General features: G+C 37.2%; 1 protein-coding gene across 3 annotated transcripts in view; it reads right to left on the minus strand.

Annotated features, from left to right (window-relative positions):
• SCAPER (S-phase cyclin A associated protein in the ER) overlaps positions 1-19,704 on the minus strand; it is a 129,973-nt gene that overhangs the window by 41,884 nt on the left and 68,385 nt on the right. For all 3 annotated transcript variants that reach the window (XM_026038638.1, XM_026038637.1, XM_026038636.1), the window contains exons 23-24: positions 13,284-13,399; positions 3,904-4,027 (exon numbers count right to left, since the gene is read on the minus strand). In XM_026038638.1, the coding sequence (XP_025894423.1) occupies positions 3,904-4,027; positions 13,284-13,399 (240 nt within the window). The remainder of the gene's footprint in view (positions 1-3,903; positions 4,028-13,283; positions 13,400-19,704) is intronic.

A 19,704-nucleotide genomic window follows, 5' to 3' on the forward strand; every position in this document is an offset into this window, starting at 1 on the left:
AAAAAAAAAAAAAAACAAAAAAACAGGAGAAAGGAAAAAAGATAAAAGTGGGCACTGGAAACGCCCAGATTCACAGAACTGAGAGCTAACTGCAGCATTTTCCAGCCTTCAAACTTCCAGGTGCTGGTCTTCAAGTTCCCAACCACAAAGGCCACCAGCGTGAGGGTGGGTGGTTTAAGCAACTCTGAGATCTGCAGAGTGACCTGCAGGTTAGACCTTCTCCATGTAGCTGAATTATTATTGACAAGGAGTATTGTCAACACCCTGCAGATGACTCTTACGTGTTCACACGGACCTACAGCTCTACCGTCTCCCCTTCTCCACAGCTTGTAAAATCTTCCAGCTGGGCATCTCCCATAACACAGTCACAAGGGTTGAGCTCTATGGAGCCTGAAAATTAAAGGGGATGTAACCAGCTGGGAAGCACCTAAATGCCTATGTGTTTACAATCAGTCATCATCAATGCAAACAACTGTGCAGCCACCCTCGCTACTGCAGTACAGGAGACTCCAAAAGTGACCACAGATGGTTACGAAACCAGCAAGCTGCATAGCCTAATAGGCATAATAATATGCATAGCTTGTATGTATATGTATATATGTATACATATGTATATATAGAGAGCTTAATATGCATAGCTTATGCATAGATGCATAGATTGCTTAAACACRAGTCATGACTATCACATTTAAGCAGCATTGCATCCAAATCCCGTGGCAACATATCCTAGGCAATAAACGGGGAGGAAAAACTACTTCAGTGGCTCTATATGTCCAGAACAGCTTAAACTGAATTGAACCACTTGTACGTGAGTAATATTGTATAATGAGTAAGATTTCATAGGCCATCTGTCAATAACACCGACCCCACAGTTAAGCATGGAGGTTTGGAGAAGAAAAATGTAATTAAGAATTTTAAAAGTCTGCCCCAAGAAGAGCCTGGTAAGATTTCACACCATCCTTACTGCTTTTGGATTTGGAGGTCAGGACTACATATATTTATATGAAGTTAGCTATRTACCAGAATAAAGATAATTTGATTCTGGCCTTTAGCAATTAAGCTTAAGCAGAAAGAAAAGTAACCTGAAAAAGAATTTACATGCAGAAAATTAACAATACACATGAATGAAAGGAGTGCTTGGCAGCAGCTCTCAAACAATGATTTAGAACTGTACCTAGTCTGCAATTTGAAAATAAAGTAAAAAAAAAATAATTTTGCATTTATATATGTAAACGAAAAATGTGACAATAAGAATGTCTCAATTCATAATTCTTAATAAGCAAGGTTTGTATTCGGCTTTAACTGGTACCAGCTGGTATGCTAGGAAGGGAAGGGCTTGAATGAACACAAAAACTTCCAAGACATTTTACAGGATGAGGAGGTCTTGTCCAGCTCGTTATTCTGAAAAGCTCTGCAGTGTTTCCCTTTGATCTACCTGAGAACATGTAGTTAGAAAACAAACTGTCATGCCTTTCATGGAGTATCATGAACTCATTAAAGGACAGTTATCTGTAATAGATAAAAGTCAAATCTCAAATGCATGTCYAAAAATGGATGGTTTACACAAATGGCTCTTTTCAGATGTCTTTACGGAAAATTGACAGCTGTCACTTAACTAGAAAAGAAATCCAATTATACTAGAAAACTATCCTTACATATTTACTTCAGTCCTATGTAATTACTCATTTTCTCAGYGCAAACCTTCCAAAATATATAATCAATTTCACAACAATTTTCTAGCTACCTAGAGAAAGAGCAGAGATAGGGGTCTGCACATAACTCAATTTCCTGGATAACCACAAGACTTCCGTGAATGCAGGTACAGAGGTTGATCYATTAACTGCTGAAATCAGGAAAAAGAGACTAGTTTGATAGTGACCAAATTAGACAGACATCACCTGATCTGGTAAGGAGGCTAAGAAAGGCAAAACAGAAGAAGGTTTTCTATGAGTTCCTCAGGTATGTGAAAATGGGAGGAAGGYCTAAACAAAAAAATGTCTAAATAACTAACTATCTGCCAGGCAAGATGTCACTGAAAACATGAGATATTCTACAACTGATAATCTATCCATTTCCCATTGATACCCAAGCTTTCATTAGAGAAAAAAAACAATCTGGTTTATTCAATTCCTGAAATAATGCTTTCTATAAGAAGAAAAATATTATGACTGTGTAAAAAAATCTGCTTGCTAATAAAAACACTTTTTAAGTTCACTTCTTAAAATGTATATCTCTGAACATTAGTTAATGTACAAATTGTATTAGATTTTGAATAATAAAAGCAAAACTAAACTCACTTGATGTTGCTTGGATGCAAGATTGAAGTTTGTTGCATTTTAAGTATGCATAGAAAAGTTTTCTCAAACTTTATTCTTTCTGGTTTTGCAATCAGCAAATAACTAGCATACTTCTACTTATTTATTGATYTATTAAAGGCCTGCAAATATATGCTCCCATCTATTACTCTCAATATCATTTGGGTTCATTTTCTATGCATACTTAAAATGCAACAAACTTCAATCTTGCATCCAAGAAACATCAAGACATTACACAAGTAAAGGCAGCATCATACAGCCATCAAGCTGGGAACAGAGCAGGCAATTAAACTCTTTAGGTGGATCTGTTAACTGTGCCCGTCAATATTTTGGTGATCAAATGAAAAAGAGGCATTTGCCATSTGTCTATGTTTTTTTCTCTACCTTAAGAAAGAAAATTCAAACTTGATCTGACTTATTATCTTTTCAAGGGAGGGAAAGAAAGGACTGGTTACAGTTAGAAATGCAGGAATATATATATATATGCTTTTTTTAAGGAGATATATATATATATATTTTTAAGGAATTAGTTGAATATGTATTTCATGAAAGTATTAAGATATGCTAGTTTGAGGGCCAATTTTGCCTAGAGAGAATATGAGAGACTTTAGGCAAAGGAAATAAAAGCGCACTGTGGACCAAGGGCAACATTAAGCTTTAATTACRGTTTGCTGCAGTTCAAGGGTGGTGTTTAGCAACAGACTGAGAGAAGCTCTAAGCGCAGGGCACTTTTCTTATGAGCATCTTTGCTCATAAGCTGTCCAGCTGGCCAATATTTGCCAAGAAAAGCGCTCTGTGCTTCTTCATGTCAGGCTCGGGAGGCGATTTGCACAGTGCTCCGCAGGCAACAGGGAAGGTGTTGGGCATCCGAATGAATCCCGTCACTTGTGGAACGCTGACGGAGTGGCCCTTTGCGGTACCTTTCCTAAAGTGATCGTCAACAGTCCCCGGCTTGTTGATTCGAACAGAGCCATGTAAATTATTTAAGAGATGTACATAACTTTTCAATTAACAAACTGCTTGGCTCATGGAAATACATACACACGATTTATAACTAGAAAAGCTAGACTAAATATCTCATGATGAGCAGGTCATGATGAATTAAAAATGAGTTTTCAAATAAAATATTTAATGACATTTCAATTAAATGAAACGTTGGAAAATTAAAAGTTCCACAGTTAAAGAGGTCTGCTGTTGAATCACTTTAGAATATCTAACTACAGCAAAATACTGAAGCAGCTTACTTTCCAGATACTGAAATACATCAGAATTGAACGCACAGAGAACACGTAGCACAGTCTGTATTTTACATATTACTGCACAGTAAAGTAAAAAAGAAAAATCACAGATTTGGTTAAAGATATACACTGTCCGTTCACTGCTATTCCTTGTATGTATGGTTTTGCACAATTAATTAGAAGAGTATCAGTTTGCATGGATGGAGATGTGCAGTTTCCAAACAGACATTACAAAAGAATGTTCCCATTACTTTCTGCTTGGCTCTCTCATTTCTCCTGGTGCTCTACACCTCAAGTGCTCTATTTTTGTGAACCGTGCAAACAAGTGCGAAATTACATATTTTACGTACCATAAACTGATGCATCAACAGGTCCATTAGAAAAGTGATCTTATTGCTAAAAAGAATATAGGTGCAGTTTTCTGTGCAGCGACTGCAAGTCAGGCTGTAAGCATTTACCGCGTTGCTGAGGGACCTAAAAGATCAGAAGAAAAGACAAACAATGTTACTCCCTTTAATAAATTAAAAGCAAATAAATTGGTGGGAAGAACATGAAATAACCATCATTTAGTAATTTAACTTTATTTTCTTAAACATGGATTCCAAATAAAACTAGAAATTAATGTAAAATAAGTATTAACTTAAATACCGTGAGGTCATATTAATTAGAAGTCATGTACTGTATTGATACTGGATTATTCTATGTTCTGAATTTAGTTTAAAATTAAATTATGTTCCTTGGAATATGCAATTTTTAGAAGCTTGAACTATGTGGCACAAGGCACTGGCTGCATTTTCCTAGGCGTAAGCATGCATGTGCATGCGTTCTCAGCATTTTCTCAGTAAAAGTCTAATATATATTTATGGGCATACTAGGCAGGCTGTTCATGACCAAACTTATACAGAATATCAGATAACTTCACAATCTGGTCATGTAACGTTCTTTTCTTGTGCTTTATGGTTGGATTGCAAATCACGTCAATACAAAAAAAATCTTTGAACAATATTTGAGAAAGGAGACCTGCACGAAACAACTCACGTTACATTGCGGACAGCTTTAGAGAGAAGCAGTTCTGCAGCAAAGAGCAGAGCGAGTCTAGCAATTTGTACTGCGTAAACACAACGGAGCAGGTTGAATTCCTTTCCAGAAACTCCTGCTGACACTCRCAAACCACCGATGAACAGAGCACAGTCTTTAAACGTCAGCGTAAAACTACATTAGCCTCAAGTGCCCTGCGCCCGTGTCGGCAGGAAGAGACACCAGCCTTGCAATAGTAAGAGCAGAAAGCCATAAACACAACAAGCAGGGAAATTTCCGGCTTTGCCCAACGTGCCCAAGCTTTCCCATGCAGTAATTTGTATCTGTCCAAACTGAGCACTTTTCCCAAGACCCCATTCCCAGAGAGGCTGGGGCCAATCCTAGAGAATTTACTCCCAGAAAGGATAAATCTGACCAGGGATAACACTACTTCGGAATAAACACAAAATTCATTTCTTGGGCTTTGCTTACCACAAAAGCTATTGCTGCCATTACACAAGTAAGCACACAGACACACAACACAAATACATCATAAATATATACAACAATAAATAAAGATGGTTAGCACTCAAGTAAACTGAAGGGAATATCTTCTACTTTTTTTTTTTAAGCATTAAAAAACCCATAAATTCATATATGCTTAATACAAGGAAAAAAGATAAATTGTTAGCACTGTCATAAGGTTGCACAAAAGTCGGACTGGCAGCAACAACCAACAAGTTATCATGGAGAAGCCCTCAAAGCAGGTATCTAACATTACGAACTGCAGACATTTCTGAACATGGAGTTGAGTTTGATGCTTATTTTTTTCCTAAACTTTATTTAAAAAAAAAAAAATATGTATATATATATAGAGAAAGGCAGGCTGCTTTTAGGATTCAGTTGTTAATACTCTGAGCTTCATCACATTACTAATTATATTAATGTTACTGTATTGTTAATTAATTTTACTGTACTGCCTAATTAAATCATTTGCAACCTACAGTTCACAKGACAGGAACATAATATTAAATTATTATTCACTGAGCAATGGCAGCTTCATTTTCTCCTATTTCATCTAATTTTCACCCTACAATGAGGACACCTATGTAAAATTCAGTCAGCATGCTGCTTAGCCATTCAGATTTTTGTTAAAAAAGCTTTGCAACAAGGTTCTCTCCTATCCATAAGATATTTCAAGAAATTATAAAGACATTTATGTCACTTTCCTTGCTAATATTGAAAAAATTCCATRGGCACCTACTGTTACTTTTTGCAGGAGATCATCTCCCATAGGAGCATGCATATTTTTATAGAGAGATGAAACTACTGTGGTAATTTCTACTTTCATTTGAAAAGAAAATGCTTTAGATGACCACCTTTTATTTTATCAGCTATACTAAAGAGGAGTTATATTTCAAATTAAAAAWCTATTTTTTTCCAAAGTGTCATTTGGGAAGTTGGCAGGTTAGCTACTTCTGACAGCATTTCAAAATTTTGCAGTGATTTAGTTAACTCACGACAATGCAATTCTTCATCTATTGTATTTCCAAAATTGCCAAGAAACAGGAACATTTATTTTATATCTGAAAACACAGACACCTCCCACTTACATGCAGAACAAATTCAATGACAATAATGCATCCTGCTCCTTTTTATTTCCCAAAAGAATCCTATGTCAGAAAAAGTATCTGATTTTTCAGAGATTCAAATAATGCACCCGAAAAGGAGGCATAAGCAAATGTATGTCAAATTAATTTTTCACTACAAGGGCACTTTTAATTGATATCATACGCCTGCTAAACTGCGCTTGGCAATGATTCAAATGTATTTAGACGTGTTCTGAACCAAGATTCAGTCCTGCAATTTTTTTTAAACTTCCAAATGGAAGTGTCAGCACAGAAGCAGTCCCCAGGTGGTTCGCAGTGTTAAATGGCAGATTAAACACAGCACAACTAATTTCTTTACTTTAATCTTATTAAGAGAACAGCAGCTGTCAACTGTCACCATTTCCGTCTAAGGCCTCCTAGACGGGCGCAGAGCACAGCGAATGTCAAGCAAGAACTTTATTTAACTACCAGTTAAACTCAGTAGGCTGAAAAATTCWATACTTTTGAGGGGTTTGCCTGTTCAAAGCTCGTAATGGCTCATAATTGCAAAACTGCTATCTCAGGCGATACCAAAACTACGCTGGAACGCTGAGGCCTGAGCCTCACGTGCAAAGCAGCTGTTTATCGATTACTGATGTTGCTCTAAACTTTGYATCACACCCGCAAATCAGCTTTAAAGCTGTTAGACAGCGTGTATTCTCCAACCACATAAGAAGTCTGCCCTGTGATGTAAGGCTTTCCTCTGGAGTAAATCCAATTATAAAAACACTCATTATGATACTCCACCTTTGATCCAAAAAAGAAATCTGTCTTGAAGCTAGACAAAAACATGTGTCTGTACATTGCATTTATTTTGCAGGAATGTACAGAAATAGGATGATAATTCATTTTAATCAGCATCTTTAAGCTAGATCCCAACCAGTTATATGTATGCGTGGGATTTTCTTTTGTACTACCACATCTCCACTTTCCCCAATTTATCAACAAGCTGACAAACCACATCGTTTATTCCAAATACTGGGAAAGCAATTGCATCCTGCCATGCTGGCACACCGGGATACAGAAGGGACTTTTGTTCTATAAACATCAAAGCATTGGCAATACATAATATTTACCCATTCCAACTACAAGGCCTTTTCATATTAATTTCAACTTCAGGAGAAGGTAAATGAAAACACTAATTACKGATGAAGAAACCCACCCCAAAATCTCGATTTTGCTCCGAAATACTATAAAGCTGAACATTATGAAATTTAGGAGGGRTTACTTGTCTGCAAACTACAATGTTTACTCAGTCGGAATGCTGTGCAGCATTGTGACAAGGAAAGAAAGCAATTGGTATTGCTATTTGGKAAACTGTCGAAAGCCTGCATTTACCCCTCCAAAATAAATCCAGTTTTAAGWCTCAAAGACTACACACACCTTTATACTTCACTCCTGTGAGGGTTCCTTGAGAACCCTCAAAAAAAAAAATTATTCAAAGAGATTAAAAATTAATATTTAATCTGTATTTTGTATTATTCGAGGTTGTCTGCATAAAAATAGCCTTCGTCTATAAAGTGTAACCATAATTGGTAACATTCTTCACAAGCTCTTAAGACACTTTCAAAAGTGGTCCAGTCTCAATCTGAATCCTGCTCTCTGAATTCAGAAGAACAACAATGGAAATTAATTTACCCTTGATGTTCACAGGTGCAAACAGGATCCGATAGACCTCTSCTAGTCTCTGGCTTGCCAGCTACTTCACTGCAAGGTATGGCCCCCGATCATGAAGTTGATCACAGTTCAAGAGCTCCTTCAAGATCATTCTTTTCAGACTATCCTTTTGTCCWGGTACCAACTGTTGGTTTTGAATGAATGTTCCTCTAGAGGAAATAACCTTGCAAAGAGGTAGGAGAGCTTGTTTTGCACATCAGGTAACAAACTTTGGGGGCAATCCTACAGATCTGTATGAACAGTGATGGCGGGTCAGAAAGGTGTGCTCGTGAAGCGGGTAAAAATGACAAAGAGCAGCCTAGGAAAGCAGTTCTCATTCTATAGCCTGTAATTTTTACTGAAAATACCACCAATTTGCATTAATCCTATTCATAATATTACACAGGAACTATTTTCTACTTACTACACAGAAATATCTAGATATTTTATCATGATGATAATTGCTTTAATGAACGATGCAAGAAGTTCTATGAATAGAGAAGATAATGAAAACATCTTTAATTTCCATCATGTCTGAACTTGTAACAAGAGTCCTCCTTTGTTCATTACAACTATTGCTAATTTGTATTTAAAAGTGCTATTTAAACAAGGAACTCAAAAGATTTTACAAATGTTAATTAACTAAACTATTATTAGCAAACCCGTCACCCATCATGTTCAGGTCCTGATCTTTAGCCATAAAATTATTTTGCTATGCAGTTTCCATTTGGTTCTCAGTAGAGGCTTAGGAAAAAAAAATAAACATAAAATACTGAAACCTCTTGAAATTCTGCTGWAGAGGTCTTGCTCATTGGAGAATTGAACCAATATCAGGAAAATTACTAAGTGCTACTTTAAGAAATAATAAAGCTTGACACCAATTTGTACATTAACGTCAATAATAAATGTACTATAATCCAATGCTTTCTCTGCTACTTTTGCAGTGCTTTATTTGAAAAGGAGAAAAATTGTCCCAACAACAAAACCATCCTCCATTTCCTACAAAAGACCCATCTTCTTCACAGCATTTGCTGTCCTGACTACCAATCTGGATGGTACAAAACAACAGGCATATTGTCAAATCTTTTGTTAATAAAGCTTTATCTTGTAGACACAGGATTAAAGTTGAGCTGCTCCATGCTGCCAGGATTTTGGAGAAAGAGAGATGTAGATAATAGCCCATGTAATCTCCTCACCTCCTTGTAAATAGCTTACCCTCGTCACAAAACAACAGACAAATTCCCAATTTAGGGTGAGTACAAATGGTTAAATATTGCAACAACACACAATCTTAGCTAAGTACAGGGGTGTCCTTTAGCACAGCAAGTTGGCTAGGGAAGGCTGGAAGGCAGTTAACAAATGGTCTTGATTCAACTTCGTTCCACAGGARGGCTTTATTTTGCCTTGAAGCACAAAAAAAAGATGTGAAGTTTAACAAGTTAGTAACCTAAGTAAYAGGACAAAACAAAGAATTTCCAAAGAATTTTAAAAATTAAGCGAGGAGAAATCTTATTTAATTTTCTTTTCCAYCTAAAGAACTAAATTATATATCGAATGACTGTTTCTGAAACTCTATCAGACAGTCCGTATTTAAAGAAAAACTTTTACAGAATTTGTTAAGTACTTTTGGGGATCCCATGCTAACAGACATGAAAATGGTGCCTCTAAAGCAGCCAAGTCAGAGCCGGCTTCAAACTGTTTGCAGAARGTCCCACCCTCTGGGCCGGCTGCCCGCTCGCAGCAGTGCAGTTGCAGCCTGCACTGCAGAAAACCCACTCTCATGCTTCTAGCATAYGTTACATTTTCCATTTAAGGTTTTTAACAGCAAATAAAAGTATTTACTAGAATGTTTTCTCCTTATAAAAACGCTAGATAAACATGCATTATGTGTTAGCAATCCTCAAAAGCGATCCAGATGAAAAGAAAAAGAGAACAAAACCCAGCAGCACTACTGAGAGCAAACACAAACTCAAAGTTGCTTGAAAATAAAAAAGATAGTTTTAGAGCAAGATCATGCACTAAAAGTGCAACCCTACGTATAACTACYAAAATACAATGGCTTCAGATGCTTACAATGTTGTTTGGTTATATTTTCATGAATGTCAAGCAATACTTTTTCAAAAGAAAGAGGCATTTGCAAACAATTTAAGAAAAATTATTAATAAAGATATGAAACTTATTTAAGTTAATGATATTTAAATCAAGCTCAATGTACCAGCTACTGAGAGACAGTCTTTGAATCTAATAATGACAAGAAGATGCATGTTTGTGGAAAGGGCACAGTCTAGTGGAAATTCTGTTGCTTTTTACAGAGAGTTTTACCACATTTTTCATGTTTAGCTGAAAAAGGCACACTTTTTAGATAGTCATATAAAGAAACAGGAAAATTTGTACACTCACTGCCTCCAAAGTGAAAAGCATCAATGTTCAGAGGATTCACAGAAATTTTAGGTGTAATTTACAATCCCATTTTTCAACTTACTATTTGTACTGAGAGAATTTAGTGGTAAACAAAACARCTATTTTTTCAAGGAAGCAACTTTCAAAAATTCCTGTAAGGCAGTATGGCTGAAATCAACATTCACACTACAAATTCATTCATATATTCTAAATGGMCTGCTCAAAATATCTACTAAATGGACTAATTTATTGTTATTTTGCAGCAAATGGCCTTGAAAAAGTCATCGCAGTAAAATGCAAGAGAGAGATACTTGTGAATATAAGCAATCGAGCATATGAAAAATACACCAGCAGGTAAGTTTTTCAGTAATATTTAGAGAAATATATGAATTAGAGTTTGCATTATAGCTAAGAAGAGATTCTATTAAAAAATAAAATTATCTGTAATGATACAAGTAAAGATTTTGAAAATTTCAGCTCCAGGATTTTCTCATTTAGATAGCATTCTACACCCTGATGTTAAGGCAGCGTAAGAGGATGGATAAGAACATACATTTATATTTAGTAGTAAGCTCTGTGGTAGAGACTGGGTACAGCATTACAATCAGCTACTTATGGAATGGTATTAACTCTGATGTTGGCAACTATTTCTTGAGGAAAATCATGATCAAACTGAAAATAAATCAATATACATTTTTACAGACAAGCCCTAATGCAAAGTTCTTTACCTTGAAGATAATCATAAATATACACTTCTTTCCCAAGTCTATCAATAGAGTTGAGAAATAGCTGATACTGTGGCTTAGCACTTTCATTATAAAAACGGTATTGTGAAAAATTAAAAGTCTGCTCCTCTCTTGCACTTGCCCAATAGGCAAGTGAAGGCTTGAACAGTGGACAGGAAGGACGCTGTCCGAAAGCCTGCCCTACACTCAGCAGTACTGGAAACTTCAGACCATGTCCAGCATTTTCCTGTACCTTAGAGAAAGCCAGGCTTTGTATTCGATTCAGGGATGGAACTAACCCAAGGTGCTTCACAGGCTTCAGAACAACAGAAAAAGGAATATAATCATATCAGTTTTACAGATTTCTTTCTTAAAAAGAAGAAATCAGTAACAATCAGAGTAAATTTTCCTCACGTGTTCTACTCCTGTTTTTAAATGATATAAGGAATTACAGCTGTGCTTTGGATATGATCTCTGCGCAGCAACAAATGAAAGCTTATCAGCTGAATTCCCCAAGTGCAAGTCTATCTGGCTAAAAGAGTTATAAATAAAAACAGAAATACAGTTAAATTTCATACAGTGCCTCTTGGTGTATGTCCCTCTACTTGCAAATAGATCATGCCCCTACTATTTGTAATCACCTAATCTCAATGCAAGAAGGACCTGAGCTCTGGCAGAAGGAGATAACTTCGTCTCCCCCAAGGCACAAGCACGTTGGCCAAAACAGCAGTATGGTCATACTGGTATTTAAATGCAGTTTAATCAGTTTGCTCTCCTCCTTTAGTATTTGTTCTGTAAATAGAACAGACAGCCAAAAAGACAGCCAAAAGCTTGCGTTAATAGAACATTTTAAACATAAAAATCTTTGAACAATTTTTAAGTTCGTTTCCTAATGACCTCATGAATATGCCTAGGAAAGCTTGAAACGATTTACAGTAATCTGAAATAGAAATAAGAAAGACAATTACTGCATCATAAGATGAGGAAAAACCTCTGAAAAATCTCTTTGGATGCTTTTGCCATTTTACAAATGTAGCTGATATGGAGCTAATGGCACATTCATTCCTTTCAAACATACATTCTTATATAGTCTAACAAACCTTAACAAATTTCTTACTGTAATGTAAATACAATATTCTCTTTCTTAAGGAAGACTGTTTCAAAAATGAAAGATGAAAAAAAGGGAAATATTCACATTCTAAAAATGTAAAGCTAAATTTAAGCAAGGCCTTATGTGACTTTGCTTAAACACACAGTGCAGCTCTCTTCTTTGCAAAATTTCTCCTAAGTGGATGTGGATCAATTAAAATTACAGCTTCTTCAACACAGGAAGTGCAAAGGCTGCTGCTGAGCTGCTTATCCTAGGACTGCTCTGGAATACTCCCAGCAGCAGCACTGGCTGCACCTGCAGAAGTGCTGTCTACATGTACAGGAACCAAAGAGCGTCATTCTCTTCAAACAGCAAGTAAGGAAATTGAAAATACTTTTATTTCCTTAGTGTTCTTTCCTAGCACTTCATACCTGTACCATATTAACAACGGATTAAGTTTCAGATCACACAAAGAAGTGCTTGAATTCTAATTATTACAATATTAAAATAYGCCTACAAATAAATGATGACAATGGTACACAACAGATTATCTTCAGTTGGTTCCTTCTATACTAAAAAGTCGTTAATGCTACTCTGAAAACACGAATCTCCCTTTGAAAGAAAATTATAGTTAGAGATCATGGGGTCCAGAGGGAGAAGTATGCTTCTGAGTTATCATTTTTTTCCAGAAATTCTCCTCAGTCACCTCTTTCTGATCAGGGGTTAGACATTTCAACCCTTCCATTCTTATGTTATGTAAAGACATATTCCGCTAAACCAAGGGAATTTTGATTTACCTGTTTGYAAAAGCCCTTTCAGCGGGGAGTAACCTGGAGCAGCCATTTCATTTTAACAGCAGTTAAGACTGCAGTGAATGACAACCCTTGAACAAAACGCCCTCACACTCCACTGGAGATCTAAGTCCAAAAGACAGGTAAATTTTCTTTTGAAAAGTGACACCTTTTTGAGAGGTGAAGTCTTCTTTGATACTAAGCTAGAAATATCACAAAGTTGAAAAACTAGAGGTTGAATGGAAAATGTCCTTTGCCTTCTACAGCAACACAGAAGACAGCACTAGATATTTTCTTTTAACTTCAACATTGGAGTATAAGAAGCAGCAGCAGTTACACTGACAGCATGAAATGAATAATATAAAAATTACAGGTGGTAAAGGAAGGACTAATCATACTTACTTAACAGTAATCCGTGAAGCTGCATTCAGATTAGTGGAAGAAGTCACCATTTGAAGAACATGTTCAAGGGCCGTCAGTCCTCCTGCAACCCGAAATGCCACTTGATCTGCTGTATTCTAGAGAATCAAAAATAGAGAAGAATGAGAAGAAATTCAAGAAATTCCGACATAGCAGATATGCCTAGAAGACAATGTCCTGAGCTTTCACATCACTCTAGAAATTCCTTAATACATATACTTACCATGTTGACCATTTCTGATTAGTGCATTTCATTACCAATACAAAGGGAAAAGTATATTTTAGAAAACGAAGAAGTTGAAGCTTTCATGATACTCTTCAAAGATAATATATACACTCAAGTATTATCATATACTATAAGTAGATAATACTATATGTATTGATGAAAAATGCAAATACTTTTTGTGAGGACATTGTTCTGGAGATGTTAACAAAGCTAATCAYTATCTGTTGCTGTAATCTCTGCAGCTGTACTTCAACACATCTTTTCATCATTTAAAGAATGTAGAAGGATCTCTGGATGGGTACTTCTCTTTCTAACAAACCTGAGACCACGTTCAGGCTCGTTCCCTTGTTTGTTCAATGTGCATAAAATAGACAGATCACTTCAAAACCTGAGTGCCACCACATGTTGGTGGTACCTGCTTCACAGCATGTGGGCTCCAGAAGTCCAGCCTCTGCTCTGGAAGAAAGCCCAGTATTACTGCTAGTTAGAGGTGTCAGAGGCATTTTATCCCTAATGTTGGGAAGGCAGAAATGCCACCTGAGAGATTGTGCTAGGATATCAGCTGATTGTCTTGTCTATCTTCTCCAATAAATTATTTGGAGTTTGACCACCAGGTTAAAAAACTGGATGTGATTTCTGATAATGGTTCATTTACAGGAGCAGAAGCCTTCCAAAAGGTCACTTACGTGATGTAAGTTACTCCTTTTCTAATTAGATGCTGATCAAGTGATGGCAACTCTGCTTAGGATCTCCAGGTCCTTTCTCTAATCCATTTCCCACAACTTGTTCAAAATGCAGTAGAATGACTGTTCTCAGATATGAACTAGCACACTAACATCWCATTTTGCATACTTTACACTCTGTTGCTGCCTATAAACTGAAAAGCTTGGTTTAAACTAACTAAGGTGCATGAAGTTTCTAATTTTGTTAATGCTGAAGACATTTTAGTATATGCAGAATCATCTGTAAAGTTTTCATGGAATTAGAAGAATTATAAGAAAAGATCTGGAAGGAGCAGGGGTCATATTGAAATACTGTAACACACAATTTAGTCTTTTCTTTTTTTTTTTTTTTTATTTTTTAAGTAAAAGGACAAAACCTTCTCTCCTGGTTGAAAGTTTCTTTCAAGCCAATATTTACATTCTGTCTAAATGACTTGTCCCTAAACTCCAGACAAATTCTATCTAAACAGAGAAGTCAGGTATTCCAGATGAAACAATTCYGCGCAATGAATAGGAACCACCTGTAGACTTCCACATAGCCAAAAGTTCTACCTGCAAAGGCGTAACCAGCAGCAAACAGATGAAGTCTCTGTGCCTACCTATCAAACAATTAAGATAATCAACAAGGGGTTCCCCCTAGGCTAATTACTAAATTTCTAATAGTCAATTTCTGTGCAGTTGGTGCAGTATGTGTGTCCTAAGATATAAAATTTGAGTTTTACTCACATTCCCCTTCTCTACTTTCTCAAAGTCAAAATTTTTGCAGTGCTCAGCCCCTCCTGACCAAGCTGCCACCCTTCCAAAGGTACCAATGTCCACTTCGGTTCATCCCAAACAGTGACATATTTTCTCACTTGAAGCACCAGCTTTTTTTCTTGCCAATTGACGCAAGGGTGCTTTCAGTATAGAAAAATGCTTGAAAAAACTGCTATGTGATCATCATGCCTGCATCATGACACCAAAATGAAAAAAAGCATTTATGTGACGTGGCCCATTTACATGACACAACTTGCTGCAGTCTATTTCTTTGCGCTACGGCTGCTCTAGCTTTCAGTGTGCCAAGCACTTTCCTCGTCCCCCATTTCTCATAGGAGATTATGCCACAGCCTATTAGGGCTCATGGTGAAGACGTCTTTCTTGTCATTTAGACCAAAYAGGCCCTTTCTCTATTTCATCCCATTATGCTGAGTTATATTCCATTTTATCATATTCATTTGGTTCCCATCTTAGTTATTACTCAACTTTTGCAATTGTATACTGCTATATTTTTCCACTTGGTCTGCTTCTTAACTATTCATTAATGCTAAACTCATCCTTTATCTTTATTTATTTATGTATATTATTTATCCAYGATGTTTTCCCCATAACTCCCTTTTCATCAATAGGTACCCAATAATGAAATGTCCAGRAAGGAATGTTTTCTTTCAAATCAGTCACCAAAACCACACTCAGAAAAAGCTAGAAGATCCCCTGTTGTAAGAGGACTTCCTCACATATGCATCCAAAAAACAYATTCACTTTTGCAGCTCTGCACCGCACTGCAACCATGTCTAATCTTGTAGTTGCTCTCCTTCCCCTCCAAACGGAAGCCTTTTCCCCATCACTTCTGTAAAGACAGATTTTTTTTCAGGGTGCATTTCAGCTTTGTCTAACACCTGGCTAACTCTGGGCCATTACARTATGTACAGCAACAGGTTCCAAGTGCCAGGGTAGCGATCATGTAGGTCTTCAGAAGACAGCACGTGTGTACCTGCTCACAGGTGTGTTGCAAAGCAAACAGAAACAAGAATAGACGAAGCAAATTGTGCAACAACTCTATGAATTAATTATGAAGTAAGCATTTAGTAAACTTCCTAACTTTTTCCGTTATTTTATGCTGATGAATACCTGAGCAAGCTCCCTGCAGACAAGGCCAGGGTGCCTTATTTATTTACCTGTCTGCTACAACACCTTAACGGATTTCGATTCCCCATCATCTCTCCTCTCTCCCCAATGGCTTGAGTGACAAGTGACTAATAGGATTACAGGCTCCATTCCAGGAATACAGCTCAGCTACGTGCCAGYAAAAAATGACAGCCTAAACCTGAATTACATGGCCTGGGAATCCATCCAATTATTAACTAAAGTAACTGTTATTACCTAACCTAATCAAAGGAGAAGCAGCTGTTAATCTTTGGTGGCCTGCAGCGTAGTAGCGGTCAGACAGGATGAACCGTCTTTGTACTTGACTTGGGTACAGACGGGAATTACGTCCCCTCGGCTCACGCGGGCAGGCAGAGGTGGCAGATGGGGAACAACTGCCCACGGGTTCATTAGCGGGATGGGGGGATTGGCATCTGCGGCACCTTCAGCAGCAGCGCCTGTGCGACAATGCATGGGTGCTTGGCAAAACTGCATCTAGATTGCTCCTTGTCAAAGCTTAAAATGGAGTTTTCATCTCCTCATGTGCCATTTGGTACAGAAAAATGAATACTGCTAAAAAAGTCTTACTCTAAAAGGAACAGTCTTTATCTAAGCAATCTGCCCAGATACATGGATGCTAGCACCTCTGAAATACATAAGGCCAATAGTCCTGTGCTGCAACTTTTCTGGACTTTAACCCATTAAAATATCCAAATAACATAAACAAGTCTATGCTTCTGAAATCAAACATTTCATGGGGAAAAAAATCATTTATAGAAATCAGTGACTAATACAAGCAACACACCATGAAAAAAGTGAGCAACAAGTACTGCTAGCTGTTGATTTCTGCATATGATGTCCCAGTAAGGTCAAAATTGCTACCCAGCTCTGCTGCACCTACTTCAAATAGGGCATTTGATAGACTGAATGATTTGCAAAAGAGAAGATTTGAGGCGAGAAAAAGCCTCCTGATCATGAGACACTCCCCAAGAACAACTTAGTTTTGCAGGGAGAGCAAAAGTATGACTGGCTCATTGCGTGGAAGTACCTGAATGGAGAGAAGACTTCTGACCACGCACAGTAACTAACAGCTAATACTTGAAAGCTGAAACTGGATGAAGTCAGGTAAGAATAAAATAACTTTTTAATGCCAAGAGTAATTAATGACTAGCATAATATACTTAGGATATAGTCGGCTCTCAATCATTTTAAGTTTTTAAATCAAAACTAAGTATCTCTCAGAAAAATATGATCATACTTAAATCACAATTTATTAATTCGGTGCAAGAATTACTGGGTGAAATCCAATGTCCTGTACCAAAGTACTCCTATACATTTCTTCTCTTAAAGTATTATTATTAGTTAATAAGTAGAGCAGGATCAGCTTATGGCATCCAAAATGATTTAATGACAGCTGTTTTATGCAACTTTGCAGGTTGAATATTAACCTTAGCATTCAAAATCTTTGTGAACTTACTTACTTTGCATAGAATACTTCTAAGTAAACTCTTCCACTAAAACAARCCTCCACAAGCAAGAATCTGATATGGATCAAAAATTTTTTTTTCTTGATCTGCCAAAAGTGCTCTTTTTTAGTCTTGTCTACTGTATCCGAAGAAAAAGCTGATGTGGAAAACCTGCTTGAATAGACCTCAGCAACCAAAACTGGCAGAAAATTCTCCTGAATCCAGCCCAACTGTCTTAATACATCCCGACTTCTATCTGATCACACTGAACTTGTTTAACTCCATTGTTAAGCTTCCCACTGAATGATGAAGAAATAATAATTTACTAGTTGAAATCTACTTTAAGARTTTTCTTTTTATTCAGCTGTTGAAGACTATCCAAAATGCCAAGGGCTAGGAAATGTTGTTCAAAGTCACCACAGAAAAAATAATGAGACTAAATCTTGAGCTGTCTCCTCTTTTCCCTTTAAATAAATACAAAATATACTTCTATGCCATCACAAATCTGTAGATATAGCAGTAAGAGTATCAGATCTCCCCTCTGACTAGTCATCTAACCTGAAAAACTACCGTAGCAAGAATCCCTGGAAAGAGTATGCTAAAATAATATTTTCTACTACATAGTTAATTTTCTCCCCTTCAATGTGTATTGCAATAATCATCTTTCCATCCAAAATCTCAAATTACTTTTCAAACATGAGTAACTTGTCCTATGATATAACTTCTAGCACTCTACTTGAATTGGCAAAGAGTAAAGATGTTGCAAAACTGAACCAAAACATAAGCCAAAACTGGCTTAATGACATTTGCTTGCCATGAGGGGGAAGTATTTAATCACATCAAAGATAGTCATTACAGATAATGCAAGTTGCCCAAATTACTTTTTCCTGCATTTTTAAACACTAAGGAACCCATGGTCCCAGAGCAGAGCAGAGCTATGTAAGACCAGGGAAAGGAGAGCAGGAGAGAAGCATTCCTTCGTACCTCATCCCTCCAAGAAAATAAGCACTCACTAAGCYGCTTCTGAAGCCTTACAGAGAAGCCAGCACTTCACAGCTTACCAAGCACCTGCCCAGCTGCAGATGGCCACCTCTAGGCACTGYGGTCTCAAATTGGAAGTGCATTTAAAAAAAAAAAGAAAGAAAAAGAAAATGTACACATCTACATACATACATACATATATCAGAAGACTACATGAAATGCAACATTCATTTCTTTAAAACCTATGCTAAAAGACTTGCTACTTTCTCGTGATTTCTAAACTGGCACCTGCTCATCGAGAGAAAATGTTCTTGCACAGGGCATTTCTAATCACCGTAACTTCCCTGCAGTACCTGAGCTCTACATTCGTACTACAGCTGCACTGGGAGGCAGGTCCAACTTGCAGGAAAGGAACAGGAAGGAAATCATTAAGAGTGGTTATTTACTCTGATTTAACTATATTAGAACACATCTCTTTTGCTGCAAATATCTGATCAAAAGACAAGTTTATACACCTTGGAACATCACTTCTAAACTGATATTGAAGGAAAAATGGCAGCTCTGGCAAGGGAAAGACTACAAATAGCCCGGGAAGCTGCTGACATTTAAATGCATCCTGCAGAGTCAGAAATCAGCGCAGCAGTTTTCAGTGGCTGCCGCTGTGTGCAGTAAATTAACCTCTCAATAATCTTGGAATAAGAACACTGCAGAGCTTATCTGTGAACTGAGCTYGCCTTTTAATGCTATTTCCAGCAAACAAGTTAAAAAATAGTCTGGGGCTGACCCCTAGCAACAAGGTCCTATTTATATGTTCATCTCGACAAAAAGGTTAATCCAAAGATTATAGAAACTCTGAGCAAACGAATTATCGATGATATAAAGCTGCCTGTTGCAACTTGCGGCTCCCAGCACGGCGCCGACCTCCTGACTCTTCTGGCAGTGACAGGAAATATCTGTTGAGGCCCAATCTGCTGTCCCAGGAGCTCCTCCTGCACTTGCCCATAGACTTAACACTGAACTGATGGCCCTGGTAGTGGGTGCTATATCATAGCTGCTACAACAAGTTTAGCAAGGGAGGGGGGGAAAGGCAAAAAGAGATTCACAAA

Source organism: Nothoprocta perdicaria, unplaced genomic scaffold (assembly GCF_003342845.1).
Source record: "Nothoprocta perdicaria isolate Ctin4 unplaced genomic scaffold, notPer1 scaffold_214, whole genome shotgun sequence".
Taxonomy (NCBI): domain Eukaryota; kingdom Metazoa; phylum Chordata; class Aves; order Tinamiformes; family Tinamidae; genus Nothoprocta; species Nothoprocta perdicaria.